General features: G+C 42.2%; 1 protein-coding gene across 12 annotated transcripts in view; it reads left to right on the plus strand.

Moving 5' to 3' along the window:
• Window positions 1-18,498, plus strand: part of LOC109562134 (protocadherin gamma-C4) — a 186,171-nt gene that overhangs the window by 48,291 nt on the left and 119,382 nt on the right. The window contains exon 1 of one of the 12 annotated variants that reach the window (XM_019965104.2): window positions 3,687-6,110. The exons of 8 other annotated variants lie outside the window; for them this stretch is intronic. In XM_019965104.2, the coding sequence (XP_019820663.2) occupies window positions 3,687-6,110 (2,424 nt within the window). 3 more of the 12 variants (XM_070792081.1, XM_019965112.2, XM_019965102.2) reach the window with 3 other exon arrangements.

Genomic DNA, 18,498 nt, shown 5'->3' on the forward strand with positions numbered 1-18,498 from the left:
TTGTTGAACTTCAAGCTAGCCAAGCTCTTTTCCAATCCTGAGTTTAGGGTTCTATTATTTGATAATACAATGGATTTGCCACTTGTGCATCTTGATTTGGTATGCACATGTAAAATAGACAATTCAGAAAATGCCTTGAAAATGAATGAGAACCTCATTTGTAACCTGAAATTGTCAGTATTCATAAAGAAAGATAACACTGAGTTATCTTTAAGTTAACCGCTAAGGATAATTAACGCATGTTTTTCTAAATCAGTGTTTACTTTCAACAATTGTTATATAATTATTTATTTCAAGGTTTCAAGTGTATATGACTAACCTAAAGATTACAATCATACACATTTCAAATATAATTTTTTGGACAACATTTGTGATATGATTCTTTAGTGGTTTAATCAGAATTTAATGGTAAATAATTTTAAAGACTTCAATCCTGTGTATTGGTCATGGGAGTCAGATGGGCTTTTATAGAAATATTAAGATTTGTTTCATGTACTCTGAGAGTGTGTTATTTTAGTATAATACCAACTCTGGATGATTAAGCTAATCTTATACATCCATTGTTAAAAAGCAAAGCTCACTAATGGTCTCATGGCTGGTAGACTGGTTTATTTTCTTATCTGCTGAGTAACTGAGATACGAGGCTAGTTTTCTTTATTCTCTTAACTGAATTACCTGTGAGTATTTCATTTAATCAAATAAAATGTCTCACTGACAGAAAACCTATTAGATTCTACTCTCACAGTAGTCATTCGTTCATGTGAACTGACCAAGTCTCAAATCCTGGCAATCATGGAATTTGCTACGTTGTGACTGAGGCTCCTTTGACTTACATACTACAGGTCATTATTAATAAGATAAGAAGTCTGATAGTTTGAGCATATAATGATTTGGAAGCACCAGGGGAAAAAAAGTCTACCAAAGTATTGGGCTGCTTTATTACCCAATTCTGATGAAATGTTTGGAATGGAGATCAAAGGGGAAAGAGTAAAATCTCTGAGAGGATCATTGGAAGAAATATACATCTTTGCCTGGGGGTGAATACCTAAACACAATACCAAACAAATGTTTCTTCAATAGAAAAAAGTTGCTTAAAGAAAAGAGAGGACTTCCCTGGTGGTGCAGTGGTTAAAAATCCATCTACCAACGCAGGGGACCTGAGTTGGATCCCTGGTCCTACAAGAACCCACATGCTTTGAGGCAACTAAGCCTGTTGCTCCACAACCACTGAAGCCCTAGAGCCTGTGCTCCAAACAAGAGAATCCACTACATGAGAAGCCCATGCACCGCAATTAGAGAGTGGCCCATGCTCACTGAAGCTAGAACCCAGCACAACTAAAAATAAATAAAGGGGAAAAAAGGAGCAAAAGTAAATAACTTACTGCCTGGGAAGACAAATAAACTTTCCATAAATTTTTTTATGTAAATAAATGATTCTTCCCAACAACTCAACCAATAATAACACACTCCCTTTAAAAGTACAACATTATTTCAATCTTATGCAGTAATTTTATGTTATACTTAAACACCTTGGTGGTTGAGTAGAGATCTTTAATATTTTATGTTGTAGAGTAACTTAAAAAACTTGATTATCTCCTTTATCTAGATTTTGTTTAGCTCTAAAGAAGGTACCCAGAAGTGTTAGGTTAATCAAAACTTTTTAAAAATAGTAGAATAAGAGATGGATATGAGATAATGCTATAAATTTTGAAGTATCAGGTAGAAAAAAATCATGACATTGGGAGTCATGATATCTGTACATGAAAGTTTTATTTGAAAATGTCTGCAAGTACTCATGATCTTTAATTACCATATACTTATACCAACAAGAAATTCAAGATTGCTACTGAACAAATAGTTTTAAATTCCTATTTATGTAGTTAATCTGAAATACTCATATTGTTTCCCTTGAACAAAAAGTAAGATCTTTTATCTACTTGAAAGTGAAAGTGAAGTTGCTCAGTTGTGTCCCACTCTTTTCGACCCCAAGGACTGTAGCCTACCAGGCTCCTCCGTCCATGAGATTTTCCAGGCAAGAGTACTGGAGTGGGCTGCCATTTCCTTTTCCAGGGGATCTTCCCATCCCAGGGATTGAACCCGGGTCTTCCGCACTGCAGACAGATGCTTTGCTGTCTGAGCCACATAGTGAAAGCAAATATGATATGAATTATTTTGATAGATTAAAATTTCTAGATTGATAGATTAAACATTTCATTCAAAGTATTCCCTGTATTTTGTAGTAATGCCACCAAAGACCAGAAATAGATTACTTAGTTGCAGACTTGTCACCGACTGAGGTAAATTTGTATAGTATTACTTCTAGTTCTCCCTTCTGGTGCTGCTAGCTACTCCCCAGGGCTTAAAATAATTTATAAAGCAAGGCTATTTCTTACCAGGTTTTCATTTCAAAACAGGCCACTCTCTTCTGCAACTATGTGAAAGAAACTTTGTTTTATTTCCACCAGCAAAGAGTAACCTCGGATCCATCAACAATTGAGTTTTACTTCATTAATAGCAGTGGAGCAATGAGTACCTCTAAGGATCTGCTCAGGATAGTCCAGCATGTATGCTCAAAGGTTGTTCAGAGACCCATCTTTTCTCAAGTATAGGGTATGATGATTATTTAAATTGCATAATTAAAAGAAGCAGTGATACCAACACTTATGAATCCACAGCCAGTGGAATCTGCAAATTTCTGTCTTCTCTACAAAATGAGTTGCTTCTATAGCTGATTGTAGCTGCTTGGCTTCTCACCTATTTCTAATGGCACTTTTTGAGCATAAAGCATCAGTCAAGGCCAACGATGATTCCCTTTTTTTCTTCTTAGGAGATTGGGAGTGTGGATATTTCTATTCCTACATTGGTTCTATGATTATATAGTCAAGGATAAAGCAATTCCCTCTCATTTTAAAATTTATTAAAATAAAGGAATTGAACTAAACAGTCTCTAAGGTTTCATTCAATAAAAAGTTATTACATTACTCCTCTGTGTATTAAAGATAAAATGGACTCTCTGCCTTATTACATAGCTGTGTCTAGAACATAGAATATGTTCAGTATTATTGAATTAATTTAAATATGCTGATATAAATGTTTCTACATAATATCTTACATATACAGATCTTTTACACACCTTTTAAAAATAAATCATACTTGTTTTATCTCCATGACTGATTTTTATCTATGTGAACTGAAGTGTGAGGCAGTGTCTAACAATCATTTCAAAGTTGCAATGCAGAGCAGAGAATTTAAAAGAAATTATCTGGGATTAATAAACACCCATCCATGAACATTGTTACATTGTCACAGTTTTTTAAAATTTATTTTAAATGATATATCAGAGATGCATGAATTGAAGAAATAAAAGAATTTCAAAGGATAAAACAACTTTCTGAAAAATCAGTTATTTTGCTTCAGTATGGTGCAGTAACTTAGTAAGGACTCTGAGCGCCGCTGTTCACCAATCGGGAAAAATGGTTCACAAGATCCGCCGGAACCACTGAGCTTTTACATCGCAAAGAAACGCCAGACTGAGATAAACTGTCTTCCAAGCTGCACTAAATTCAGGCCTCTATACCACTGGATTCTGGGTTTCTTTTCCGAATACACAGGGCTTCACGCAGACGTCCTGTCATCCAGAAATACAACAGGAGATAGGCCAGTGTCTAAAGATCAGCAGGACAAGAATGGCGGCTCGGCAGAGGGGAGGGGACTACAGAGCATTCATCCTGCTCTCCATCCTCCTGGGGACCCAGAGCGAAGTCTGGGCAGCACAGATTCTCTACTCCGTGCCGGAGGAGACAGAGACGGGGTCTTTTGTCGGTAATATCGCCAAGGATCTGGGACTGGAGCCAAAGGACCTGGCGGTGCGCGGGGTCCGCATCGTCTCCAGAGGTAGGACGCAGCTCTTCTCTCTGAATCCGCGAAGCGGCAGCTTGGTCACCGCGGGCAGGATAGACCGGGAGGAGCTCTGCGCCCAGAGCGCGCGGTGTCTGGTGAACTTTAACATCCTGGTGGAAGATAAAATGAATCTTTATCGTATAGAAGTGGAAATAATGGATATTAATGACAACGCTCCTAAATTCTTGACGGAAGAAATGAATGTGAAAATAATGGAAAATACAGCTCCTGGGGTACGATTTCCGTTAAATGAGGCTAGGGATCCGGATGTGGGCACGAACTCTCTCCAGAGCTACCACCTCAGCCCCAATCGCCACTTCTCCCTGGTTGTGCACACCGGAGAGGATGGAACTAAATATCCGGAATTAGTGCTGGAACAGGTACTGGACCGGGAAGAAGTGGCAACTCACCACCTTCTCCTCACCGCCTCTGACGGCGGTGACCCACCACGATCCGGAACCGCCCGTGTCCAAGTAACAGCGGTGGACGTGAATGATCATGCGCCAATCTTCTCTTTGCCCCAGTACCAAGTAACTGTCCCTGAGAACGTGCCAGTGGGCACAAGACTGCTGACGATAAGTGCTATAGATCTGGATGAGGGAGTGAACGGGGAAGTGACATACTCTTTTCCGAAAATTACTCCAAAAATTCTACAGATATTCCAGCTGAACTCTCACACAGGAGAATTATCGACTCTAGATGGCCTAGATTATGAAGAATCTGGCTACTATGAAATGGAAGTTCAAGCTCAGGATGGTCCTGGTAGTATGACAAGGGCTAAAGTACTGATCACAATTTTAGATGTGAATGACAATGCCCCGGAAGTGACTGTAACATCTGTAAGCAGCTCAATCCCCGAAGACACTCCTCCTGGAACAGTAGTGGCGCTTTTCTATCTTCAAGACCGAGATTCTGGGAAGAATGGCCAGGTGACCTGCACTATTTCAGAAGATCTGCCTTTTAAATTAGAAAGATCTATAGACAACTATTACAGATTGGTGACAGCAGAAAACCTAGACCGGGAAAAATTCTCTACGTATAACATCACGCTGAAAGCCACAGATGGTGGAAGCCCACCCTTGTCCACGACAACTCACATCGCCATGAATGTGGCAGACACCAACGACAACCCACCTGCCTTCCTGCAGTCCTCATACTTTGTCTATGTGCCTGAGAATAACCCCAGAGGCACCTCCATCTTCTCAGTGACTGCACATGACCCTGACAGCAACGAGAACGCCCGTGTCACATACTCCCTATCTGAAGATACTCTCCAGGGGCCATCTGTGTCCTCCTACGTCTCCATCAACTCAGGTACTGGTGTGCTCTATGCACTGCACTCCTTTGACTATGAGCAGTTTCGGGACCTGCAGTTGAGAGTGACTGCAAGTGACAGTGGGGACCCACCACTCAGCAGCAATGTGTCTCTGAGCATATTTGTGCTGGACCAGAATGACAACACACCTGAGATTCTATACCCTTCCCTCCCCACTGACGGTTCTACTGGTGTGGAGCTGGCACCCCGTTCTGCAGAGCCTGGCTACCTGGTCACCAAGGTGGTGGCAGTGGACAGAGACTCGGGACAGAACGCCTGGCTGTCCTACCGTCTGCTCAAGGCCAGTGAGCCAGGGCTCTTTGTGGTGGGACTGCACACGGGCGAGGTGCGCACAGCACGGGCCCTGCTGGACAGAGACGCGCTCAAGCAGAGCTTGGTGGTGGCAGTCCAGGATCATGGGCAGCCCCCTCTCTCGGCCACTGTCACACTCACGGTGGCTGTGGCCGACAGCATCCCAGATGTCCTGGCAGACCTGGGTGGCCCGGAGGTCCCGCACGACTCTGACGCTTCAGGCCTCACACTGTACCTGGTGGTGGCTGTGGCTGCAGTGTCCTGTGTCTTCCTCGCCTTTGTCATCGTGCTACTGGCGCTCAGACTGCGGCGTTGGCGCAGATCTCACATGCTGCAAGCTTCGGGAGGTGTCCCCGGAAGTGTACCGGCATCTCAGTTTGTGGGCGTGGATGGGGTGCGGGCTTTCCTGCAGACCTATTCGCACGAGGTCTCGCTCACCGCAGACTCTCGGAGGAGTCACGTGATCTTCCCACAACCCAACTATGCAGACACACTCATCAGCCAGGAGAGCTATGAGAAAAAGGATCCCTTGTTAACATCCATAGATTTTCTTGAATGTAAGGATGAAGCCCACAGTATTCAGGTGAGTTCAGTCATTCATTCATCTTTATATGGTCGAGAAATTATATTTTGTGTAAATGTTTTTCGGAATGCGTGATTTGAAGATGGAGTTAAAAAAACTTTCAAGTGATAAAGCAAGATTGTTTATTTCAGTGGTGATTTTTTAACATGGAACACTTATTGACAGAGTGTTTTAGTACCATATTTACGGTGAAAGCATATGGACAAGATTGTGAATAAGTGGATAATCACATTTTTATGTTTTGCAATTATGTTCCTCATGGTGTTCTTAATTCATGTATTTTATAAATGAGAATGAATTGTTAAATCTTATTACACAAGGTTAGCAAGAAAGTACACCTCAGCCTTCTCAGAATTCTCTTTAGATCAGATCTGTAAAAGGTTGTTGAAGACATTTTCAGTCTGCAAACTTTTTTTTCTGTGCCCTGCTTCCACTTCCATGTACCTCTCTTTGGTGGCCTTGAAACATCTCAGTTGCTCTTGACCTATTTAAATTTTAATCGCCTATTAAAGCCAGATTCTGGTAGAAGTTTTGTTGATGCTTAAAGGATGAAATTTATGTGTCAGGCTTCACTAAGATCTTTATCAATGACAGACATGGAGTCTAATGGCATACTAAAGATTGTTGTCCAAAATCAATAAAATGAGATATCAAATAGTGTTAAGTGTTATAAGTAACATTTGTGAAATAGGCCATTGCATGTTTTTAACCCAAATTTTGATGTGTTGTCTTAGTGATGCAGTCACGCAAAGTGTGTATGTTGGCTCTACAAGTAGGGGAGTTGGGATGCTGGCTTTATGAAACAACCATGTCATACACTCAAGTCCTAGAGCAGAAGTGAATTTTACTTATTGGGTCTGTTGAAAAATTCAGAGACAATTTAATCTGTAATTAACTACATCTTCACTTGTTATATAACATTTAGTAAAACTCAATACAGCAGTTGACTAGTATCAAGAAGTAGTTGATGACAAGGTAATCTTGTCTGAATGTTAAGAGAACAATTTTTTTCTAGCATAAAGTCTAGCATATGTTTTTCTTCCATAAGGTGGTGGTTTGCATCTAAAGATCTGTGCAATCCTGTGGAAGTACATTTCATACATTCTGTAACATTCAGATGTACAGTCACTAGGGGGAGAGGACAGTGTTACATTTTGTGGGGCAGAAATGTGATTATAAGATATTTTGAAAAAGAACCCTCCAATTAAATTTATTATTAAAAATACTTTTAAACAAAGGGGAGAGATCATCACTAAAGTCAGTGAGCTATTATACATTTTCTAGGGACTGTTTCCTTCAACTGTCATTATGGGATGTGATAAGTACAAAAGTGGGAACAAGTGCCTCAGTACAATAGACCTTGTTAGTGAGTTTGTGATGCAAAGCAAAATATAATTTTCCCCTGGTAGTTTTGGAGACTCAAGTTGAATTTTATACCCAGGAAAATAATCATGCAATGGGAAGGAGAGGATAGGCTCTATTCTGAAAGGCTATAATCATTTCTTCAAGTGAGATCTCAGAATTGAAAACCAAATGTTACTATAAAGAAATTGCTAAAATTATTTTGGAACAAGAGAGGGATGTATAAATTGTGCCTTTTGAAAGACATAATTTCACCATTACTGTTGCCATCTGGGAAGAAAAATGGAAATAGGTACAAAAAATGTAAGGAAGAATAAGGAAAAAGGTGACAAGGAAAGAAGGATGAAACCTTATCCAATATATTGCTAATTAATGAGTACTTACAACAGCTATGAGCTGAGATCCTTTGAGCCAAATCTGTGTTATAGTTATCCTATTACTAGTGCAGATTTGAAGGTTGGGGAGTAATTATGTCAACGTATAGATGTTTATGTATTAAACCTACCGATTGACCTAAAAACCTGGAAAGTTGGGATGATGACGCTTCTAATAGTACGAATTAAATATTACCAAATATGCGTGCGTACTCAGTCGCTAAGTCGTGTCCAACTCTTGACACCACGGATTCCTCTGTTCATGGGATTTCCCAAACAAGAATACCAGAATGGGTTGCCATTTCCTTCCCCAGGGGATCTTCCCGACCCAGGAGTCAAACACGCGCCTCCAGCATGACAGGTGGATTCTTTACCGCTGAGCCACCTGGGAAGCGTGTTATTAAACATACTTACGTCTTTAAAAAATCATTTTTCAGCTGGATACACGGTGGTAGTGACGGTAGCTGGTTAAACTGAAGCAGCAGGGGCTGCAGTTTACCAGTGCGGACTCTGGGCGCCGCTGTTGGCCAAAGTCGAGAGCTTGGCGCTGGCGATCCCGTCGCGCAGCCGCAGAGCACTTTCCCTGTCAAGACTCGCTAGTGTTGTCTTTCCACCGATTCCTCCTCTGGAGAAGAAACCCTGCCTGACCCTCACGCCGAAAATAAAGCTGTTGGGAGCTCCGGACAACTGCAACATTATTTGTAACCCGGCGTCTCCAAGCCGGTGAGCAAACTAAGGGGGGAAGCAAGAGGGATGGGGAGCGGCGCTGGGAAGAGCGGCTGGGCTGAGAGGCGGCCAGTGCTCTTTCCGTTCCTGCTGTCTTTGTTCTGCCTGGCGCTCTCTGAGCAGATCCACTACAGGATTCCCGAGGAGATGCCCGAGGGCTCGGTGGTGGGGAATCTCGCCAAGGACCTGAGACTCAGTGTCCACGAGTTACCGACTCGAAAACTGCGCGTCAGTTCGGAGAAGCCTTACTTCGCTGTGAGCGCGGAGAGCGGGGAGTTACTTGTGAGCAGTAGGCTAGACCGGGAGCAGATATGCGGGAAGAAGTCAGCTTGTGCTCTGGAATTTGAGGTTGTTGCTGAAAATCCATTGAACTTTTATCACGTGAATGTAGAGATCGAGGATGTCAATGACCACACGCCTAAATTCTCGCAAAATTCCTTTGAGCTGCAAATAAGTGAGTCCACAAAGTCCGGGGCACGATTTATTTTAGGATCTGCCCATGATGCAGATATTGGTACCAATTCCCTACAGAATTACCAGCTCAGTCCTGATGATCATTTCTCACTTGTGATTAAAGAGAAGTTGGATGGCAGTAAATACCCTGAGCTGGTACTAATGACACCTTTAGACAGAGAAGAACAGAAATCCTACCACTTGACCTTGACGGCCTTGGACTTCGGGGATCCACCCCTGAGCAGTGCTGCACAGATACAAGTCCTGGTAACTGATGCCAACGATAACCCTCCAGTGTTCAGCCAAGAACTATACAGGGTGGAGCTTCCAGAAAATGTGCTTCCAGGTACCACTGTGCTTAGAGTAATGGCCACTGACCAAGATGACGGTGTCAATGCCGAGATCACTTTCTCTTTCACTGAAGCAGGCCAGATTACCCAGTTTGACCTGAATTCTAATACTGGGGAAATTATTATTCTAAATACATTAGATTTTGAGGAAGTGAAAGAATATTCCATAGTTTTGGAAGCAAAGGATGGTGGAGGAATGATTGCCCAGTGTACAGTGGAGATAGAAGTCCTAGACATAAATGACAATGCCCCAGAAGTGGTATTCCAATCTCTACCGGATTTTATTATGGAGGACACCAAGCTGGGAACACACATTGCTTTGCTCAAAATCCGAGACAAGGATTCCGGACACAATGGAGAGGTTATTTGTAAATTAGAAGGCGATGTTCCATTTAAAATACTGACTTCTTCAAGAAACACATATAAATTAGTTACAGATGGAGTTCTAGACCGCGAACAGACCCCTGGGTATAACATCACCATCACAGCCACTGACAAAGGCAAGCCACCCCTCTCCTCCAGCTCGAGCATCACGCTGCACATCGGTGATGTAAACGACAACATGCCAGTTTTTGAACGGGCTTCCTATGTGGTCCATATAGCAGAGAACAATCCTCCTGGTGCCTCCATCACTCAAGTAAGCGCCTCCGACCCTGACCTAGGGCCCAACGGCCACGTCTCCTACTCCATCGTGGCCAGCGACCTGGAGCCACGCGCGCTGTCGTCCTACGTGTCCGTGAACCCGCAGAGCGGCGTGGTGTTCGCGCAGCGCGCCTTCGACCACGAGCAGCTACGCGCTTTCGAACTGATGCTGCAGGCCAGCGACCACGGCTCGCCAGCGCTCAGCTCCAACGTGAGCCTGCGCGTGCTGGTGAGCGACCGCAACGACAACGCGCCCAGGGTGCTGTACCCGGCGCTGGGGCCCGACGGCTCGGCGCTCTTCGACACGGTGCCGCGCGCCGCGCAGCCCGGCTACCTGGTCACCAAGGTGGTGGCGGTGGACGCAGACTCTGGACACAACGCCTGGCTGTCCTACCACGTGCTGCAGGCCAGCGAGCCCGGACTGTTCAGCGTGGGGCTACGCACGGGCGAGGTGCGCACGGCGAGGGCCTTGGGCGACAGGGACGCGGCCCGCCAGCGCCTGCTGGTCGCTGTGCGCGATGGGGGACAGCCGCCCCTCTCGGCCACCGCCACGCTGCTCCTGGTTTTCGCCGACAGCCTGCAGGAGGCGCTGCCGGACCTCAGTGACCGGCCCTCGCCCTCTGACCCCCAGGCTGAGCTGCAGTTTTACCTGGTGGTGGCCTTGGCCTTGATCTCGGTGCTCTTCCTCCTGGCGGTGATTCTGGCGGTCGCCCTACACCTGCGACGCTCCTCCAGCCCTGCTGCTTGGGGCTGCTTTAAGCCTGGTCTCTGTGTCAAGTCTGAACCTGGGGTTCTCCCCAACTACAGTGAAGGAACTTTACCTTATTCGTACAATCTGTGTGTTGCCCATACTGGAAAGACAGAGTTTAATTTTCTAAAATGTAGTGAGCAGTTGAGTTCAGGACAAAACATACTTTCTGGTGATTCATCTGGAGCCTTATTTCCCTTTTGTAATTCCAATGAGTCGACTTCTCATCAGGTGAGTTTCCTGTAAGTATAACCCGCTTTTTATTGTGTCGACAGTTCTCCATATTCATAGGAAAAAAGTGGCACATCTCTGTTTTAGTTCATTTTGCTTCATTGAGGTTTGAAGATACTCCAGTTTTGTTTTGATTTTTCACATTGATGATTTATGGCAAGCCTGAGTCAATCAAGTCTATATTCACCATTTGTACAACAGCATTTCCTCACTTCATGTGTCTGTGTTGCTGCTGCTGCTGCTAAGTCGCTTCAGTCTGACTCTGTGACCCCATAGACAGCAGCCCACCAGGCTCTGTGGTCCCTGGGATTCTCCAGGCAAGAACACTGGAGTGGGTTGCCATTTCCCATTTGGTAAATCTCAAAGTATTTCAAACTTTTTAAAATTATAGTCATCATGTGAAAGTGAAAGTGTGAAAGTGTTAGTCCCTCAGTCATGTCCCATTCTGCGACCCCATGGACCCAGCACTGGAGACCACCAGGCTCATCTGTCCATGGAATTCTCCAGACAAGAATACTGGAGTGAGTAGTCATTCTCTTCTCCAAGGGATCTTCCCTACCCAGGGATTGAACCCTGGTTTCCTGCATTGCAGGCAGGTTCTTCATCATCTGAGCCACTAGGGAAGCCCTGTGGTGATCTATAATCAGTGATCTCGGATGTTACCATTACAAAAAGATTATGTTCGACCCACCAAAGGCTCCAGTGATGGTTAGTGTTTTTTAGCAATAAAGTATTTTTAATTAAGGTATGTATTTTTTTAGATATAATGCTATTGCATACTTAAAACATAACTTTTATACACACTGGGAAACCAAAACTTTCGTGACCCACTTTATTGTGCTGTTCTCTTTATTGTAGTGGTCTGGAACCAAACATAAAATGTCTCCAAATGCATCTATACAAATTTTAGATCTAAACATTGTCTTAAGAATGTAGTAACCAGTCAAAAAGCTGTCATACCATTTTTCAAAGGAGGTTGAATTCAGGGAAATTATGTGTCTTTTAGTGGTGTCTTACCAGGTTCATATTATAAAGCAGTGAAGTTGTGTTTTTTTCCATAGGGGAAACTTTTGGCAATGTTATATGGTTTCCCATAAAGCTACTGAGATTTTTCTCTAAATTTTTCTTTCTACAGATTAATAAATGATTTTTTTTCAACTAGACACACTGTAAATGTAAAAGTAGGCAATCATATAAATCTTAAAAGAAAAACAAGCTGAAATTAGATATTTTTCTTAATTGATTTAGCTGTTATTGTTTCCATACTAATCTGATACTTTGTTTCCTATATTTACTTCTCTTTTGCTTCAAAGCACTAGAATAAGGTCGATTAACCTAGATTTTTATGTAGATGTACCTACTGTAATTGTGTTCATTGTGCTGTGTGTATAAATGTGTGTAAAATCATTTTACTTGACTAAGTGCAGCACAGGTTCACTATGCTCATCAGAAAATAAAAGCATGTTCTCCTTACTTGCAGCATAGGTTTTTCAGGATTAACCTGTAGTAATGCTCATTCTATAGGCTCCTCCATCAAAGAAAACACAATGTTTTGGCCTCTGTTGTTCCTCTTACGCGCACTTCTCCTACATAATTTTTGAAATGTCTGTTTTGCAGACCTAAACTAATATAGCTAGAGGTCTTCTAGTCATTCTACTATCTCTAGGAGAAAATGGAATGTTGAAATCTTCAAATTTAGACAAGATTAGCAGTCTCAAGTGGATACAGTTACATATACAAGATAGCAATACATTGTATCAGGCTTTTGCTGTACTTCCCTTAGTAACTGCTTCAATTAATGGCCATTTTACAAACTGCTGAAGGAAAAAGACATTTATTCTTGCACTGGCACTTTTTGACTCCTTAGTGATAATTATGTGTTTCTTACTTTTGTGATTCTTTTGATCAAAGTAGTAGTTAAGGTAAAATTACCTTTAGGCTATTTGTTTACCTTTAGAAGTTAACTGAGTTGGCTTTAAAATGTAATCACCTCTCATAGGCAGAAGAACAGATAGAAATTTGCTTTCGATTATATATTCATTTGTACCTTTCAAGTATTTTCTATTCAAATAGAAATTATATAAAATTTAGTCTGTGATATAACTTGAAAGTAAAAGCATTTATCCTATTAAAATTTCACAATATTAATTTCAAAACACTACTGTGTGACTAAAACGGCATTTTAAAAAGAAAATTAAAAGGCAACCACTCTACAGAAAGTTTACTATATTGATTAAATTGGTTTAAAACCAAATAAAACAACTTCTGAATCAGTCATCTCCAATAGGTATATTTTAGCCTAAAAATGAATTAATTTCCAGTAATGAGTGGGATTCTTACTTAGTTGATAATAGATACTGAAGATATTAACAATAATGCTTAGAGCATAATAAATAAAATTTTATTTTTAAAACAGTAAATACAGTACAGAACTTTGAGTAATTTAATATGATATAAACCCCAAAATCTGGTTATGTAATAATACTTTGTAAGACTTTAACCCTATTTCATTCCATATTTCTTGGAAATTATTTTTAAAATATGAGTTCAGGGATAATTTATTCCAAACAGACTATAGAAAATAAGTAGCAATTTTCCCCCTAGCAATCTAGCATAGGATATTACAAATGTAAGTGACTGCAGTAACTGCCTAGGACTCTGAGCGCCGCTGTTCACCTACTTGGAGATAAAGTAACCAAAAACCAGCCGGAAACTCAGGGCTCTCACCTCACAAGAGATCCGCAGATCTCACAAACCAACTGGAGGCCTGCGGCAAAATTCCATCCCTAAATTTGGGATACTCCAACTTTCCAGAAGATGATCTCTATAACTTCAGGAACAAGGTAAACAAAACATATATGCCCAGTGAAGATTCTGAGTGGATTCCATAGCGAAAGAACAATGGCCGCTCCAAAGAATTACGGAGGACGCGGCGAGCTGGTACTGCTGTGCGCGCTGCTGGGTGCGCTGGGAAAGATCGGGAGAGGACAGATCCACTACTCTGTGCCTGAAGAGACCGACAAAGGATCCTTCGTGGGTAACATCTCCAAGGACCTGGGGCTGGAGTCACAAGAGCTTTCGAAGCACGGAGTCCGCATCGTCTCCAGAGGTAGGACGCAGCTCTTTGCTCTAAATCCGCGAAGCGGCAGCTTGGTCACCGCGGGCAGGATAGACCGGGAGGAGCTCTGCGCTCAGAGCGCGCGATGTTTTGTAAATATTAACATCCTAGTTGAGGATGAAGGGAAACTTTGGGGAATAGAAGTAGAAATCACTGACATCAACGATAATAACCCAAAATTTCAGGTCGAAAATCTGGAAGTAAAAATTAACGAAATCGCTCTGCCCGGAACACGTTATCCACTGCCAGAGGCTGTGGACCCGGATGTGGGCTTGAATTCCCTGCAGAGCTACCAGCTCAGCCCCAATAACCACTTCTCCCTGGACGTGCAAACTGGAGACGACGGAGCTGTAAGCCCAGAGCTGGTGCTGGAGCGCGCCCTGGACCGCGAGGAGGAGGCTGCTCACTACCTGGTCCTCATCGCCGCAGACGGAGGCGAACCGCGTCGCTCCAGCACAGTGCACATCCGAGTGACAGTGTTGGATACAAACGACAATGCCCCGGTTTTTGCTCAACCGATTTACCGAGTCAAAGTCCCAGAGAACGTGCCCCCGGGGACCCGGCTGCTTACCGTAAGCGCTAGCGACCCGGATGAAGGAACCAACGGGGAAGTGGCTTATAAATTCTGGAAAATTAGTGAAAAACAATCTCCATTATTCCAGCTGAATGAAAATACTGGCGAAATATCAACAGCGAAGAGTTTAGATTATGAAGAATGTGCATTTTATGATATGGAAATACAAGCTGAAGATGTGGGGGCACTTCTGGGGCGGACCAAAGTACTCATTTCAGTGGAAGATGTCAATGACAACAGACCCGAAGTGACCATTACATCTTTGTTTAGCCCAGTCCTGGAAAATACTCTTCCTGGGACAGTAATTGCCTTCTTGAATGTGCATGACCGAGACTCTGGGAAGAATGGTCAAGTTGTCTGTTATACACGTGATAATTTACCTTTTCAATTAGAAAAATCAATTGATAATTATTATAGATTGGTGACTTGGAAATATTTGGACCGAGAAAAGATCTCTATGTATAATATCACAGTGGCAGCCTCAGATCTAGGAACCCCACCTCTGTCTACTGAAATTCATATTGCCCTGCAAGTGGCAGACATCAATGACAATCCACCCATTTTCCCTCATGCCTCCTACTCAGCCTATATCCCAGAGAACAACCCCAGAGGTGCCTCCATCTTCTCTGTGACTGCTCATGACCATGACAGTGGCAGCAATGCCCAGGTCACTTACTCTCTGACCAAAGGCAGCATCATGGCGGTGCCTCTCTCCTCTTACGTCTCCATCAACTCTGACACTGGTGTCCTGTATGCTCTGCACTCCTTTGACTATGAGCAGATCCAAGACTTGCAGCTACTGGTGACAGCCCGTGACAATGGGGACCCTCAACTCAGCAGCAATGTGTCCCTGAGCCTGTTCATACTGGACCAGAACGACAATGCACCAGAGATTCTGTACCCCATGCTTCCCACTGATGGCTCCATGGGTGTGGAGCTGGCACCTCGCTCTGCAGAGCCAGGCTACCTTGTTACCAAGGTAGTGGCAGTGGACAGAGACTCAGGCCAGAACGCCTGGCTGTCCTACCGCCTACTCAAGGCCAGTGAGCCAGGGCTCTTCACGGTGGGGCTGCACACAGGCGAGGTACGCACGGCACGGGCCCTGCTGGACAGAGATGTGCTCAAGCAGAGCCTGGTGATGACAGTCCACGACCATGGGCAGCCCCCTCTCTCAGCCACCGTCACACTCACTGTGGCCGTAGCAGATAGCATCCCAGATGTCCTTGCTGACCTGGGTAGCATCAGGACCCTAACCAACTCTGAGGATTCAGACCTCACACTGTACCTGGTGGTGGCAGTGGCTGTTGTTTCCTGCATCTTCCTTGCCTTTGTCATCGTGCTGCTGTCGCTCAGACTATGGCGGTGGCACAAATCAAGACTTCTCCAGGCTTCCAATGGTAGGTTAGCAGGCCTGCCAGCCTCAGGATTTGTGGGCATGGAAGGAGTACAGGCTTTCCTGCAGACCTACTCCCATGAAGTCTCCCTTACCTCTGACTCTCCGAGGAGTCACATGATCTTCCCCCAGCCCAACTATGCTGACATGCTCATTAGCCAAGACAGCTGTGAGAAAAATGATTCCTTGTTAGCATCCATAGATTTTCATGAATGTAGGGATGAAGCTGCTGCTGTTCAGGTGAGTTTGGTTCATTGTTTATGTTTATTTCTTAGAGGAATTATATTTTTTTATAAATTTAATTTGTGTTTTGAAACATGCATTGTAAAGAAAGTTTAAAGATAGCTTTTAAGGTGTACCACAGAGTTTGGGGTTTGTGTTAGTGATACAATAAAATTGAGTTCTAATCATCATAATTGTTTCATCTGCTTTCCAAAGGCTTAGACAAGACTGTTTAAATATGAACTCTTAACTTCTTAAAACTTTTCATATTTTACCATAATTATCATCTATTCATTTAAGAAATAGTTACCCAACCCCATAAGGTCAGTTCATTTTATATATAGGAATATATATGTGTGTGTGTGTACATGTGTATATGTATAGACACATAAAGGTATATATAAATTAGAACTTACAAAAATTATTGAGGTTTCTTAACCCTTGTATTAGCTTAGTAAAAGTAAAATACATGTCAGAATTTTTAGGATTCTTAGGATTTCACCTAAAACTAAGTTCTTGAAATTTTTCTTCAGTTTAAACCTATTTTATGAGCTCTGTGTCTGTATCAGTACCCTTCAAAGCTTTAATACTTCTTGTATCTCAAAGCAAACATATTTTAAAGGGTGGTGGTAGGTAAGATTGGTTCCCAAATGTTGTGTGTCAGTGGTCACCCAGGACTCATACCAATGGAAACATGGCATCTAAAGCCTAAAATGGCCATTGCCCTCCCCATCAAATTTGAAATAAAATGTCATCTTAAAATTGTTGAAAGTTACCTCTGTAAAATGCAGAAGAACACATTTTATTAGAATTCCAGTGAGCTGTTTTGACTGTACAGTCATGTGAAATGTGCTGTGTTCTCAAGGTTAGAGTTTGAGAGTGTTAGTTTTAAGAAAAGAAGTTACATGTACACAAATTCTAAACAAACCAATTGGTTCCATTAAAAATGATTCCATTTGGACTTTTGCATCCCTTGTTATAGCATTTAAATAAAACTAATGGTTGATTTGTCATCAGATGAGAGTGGAAAGTACAATGAATTATTTGTTATCAACTAAAAAGACATTTCTGAGGGATTGTGCTGTTTCTCCTCCAATCCACAGATAATGGTAGGAATTAGCTTTATATTCTGTAGTGTTTAGGTGTACAGTCACTTACGGAGACTATTTTGTTGACACTTTGCAAATTTAAAAAGTGAATGGAAAGTTGCCCCAGTACTCTTGCTGAAAGCATTCACTAATTGCAATAATAATAATAATAATAACCAATGGAGTAAAATAATGAGAACAAATGTCACTATATTCAGTGAATTTATGTAAATAAATTTACCATGAACTCAGTTCCTCCAATTCAGTATAAAATGTATACATAGATAAGGAAGTAATGCATTCTACTAGAATATCCCTTTGTGACTTTGTATTGACGGACAGACAAGTATTTCAATACATTTTAAGGGTGAATTTATATAAGATGTTGGGTATGACATGAGCCAGTTAATTCTGAGAAATGAAGTAGAAGGTACACCAAATAATCTCTGGCTACATCATAGGGACAGTTTCTTTGAATGAATACTTCTTGAGTTAGAGTAAAAAGAAATTATTTTGTAAAGAGAGTGTTGATATCAGAGATGTTTTAAGGATTGGTGCAAAATTACACAACTTTACAAAATAATTTGCACTAGTATTGATGTTCTCTAATATATGTGACATGAAGTAGCACTGATTGTGTAGACATGTGGGGTAAACTAGGAATCAACGAAAGAAGCTTTAAAATTTTTTATATATCATAGCTAATAAACAGAAATGATTCATGGAATTGGTAGACAACAAACTCTCTGAGGGCAAGACCTGTGTCTTTTTCATTGTTCTATTGCCACTGACAAGGACAGTGCTTAGCACAAAGCAAAAGTTCAGTGTATGTTTGCAGAATGGTGAAATAAATGGACCAATATATATTAACTTTGTAAACAAACCCAACATGAATGATATTTCTAACAATTTAGAAACAAGACTTTAAATAAGCCTTGATGATTTAAAATATTAAATATATTAACGTAAAAATATGGCTTGTTAAATTTTAAACTGAAGCTGCAGGGGCTGTAGTTTACCAGTGCGGACTCTGGGCGCCGCTGTTGGCCAAAGTGGAGAACTTGGTACAGGGGACGTCCTCGCGCAGCCGCAGCTCACGTTCCCTGT

This window comes from Bos indicus, chromosome 7 (genome assembly GCF_029378745.1).
Source record: "Bos indicus isolate NIAB-ARS_2022 breed Sahiwal x Tharparkar chromosome 7, NIAB-ARS_B.indTharparkar_mat_pri_1.0, whole genome shotgun sequence".
In the NCBI taxonomy this organism is placed as follows: Eukaryota; Metazoa; Chordata; class Mammalia; order Artiodactyla; family Bovidae; genus Bos; species Bos indicus.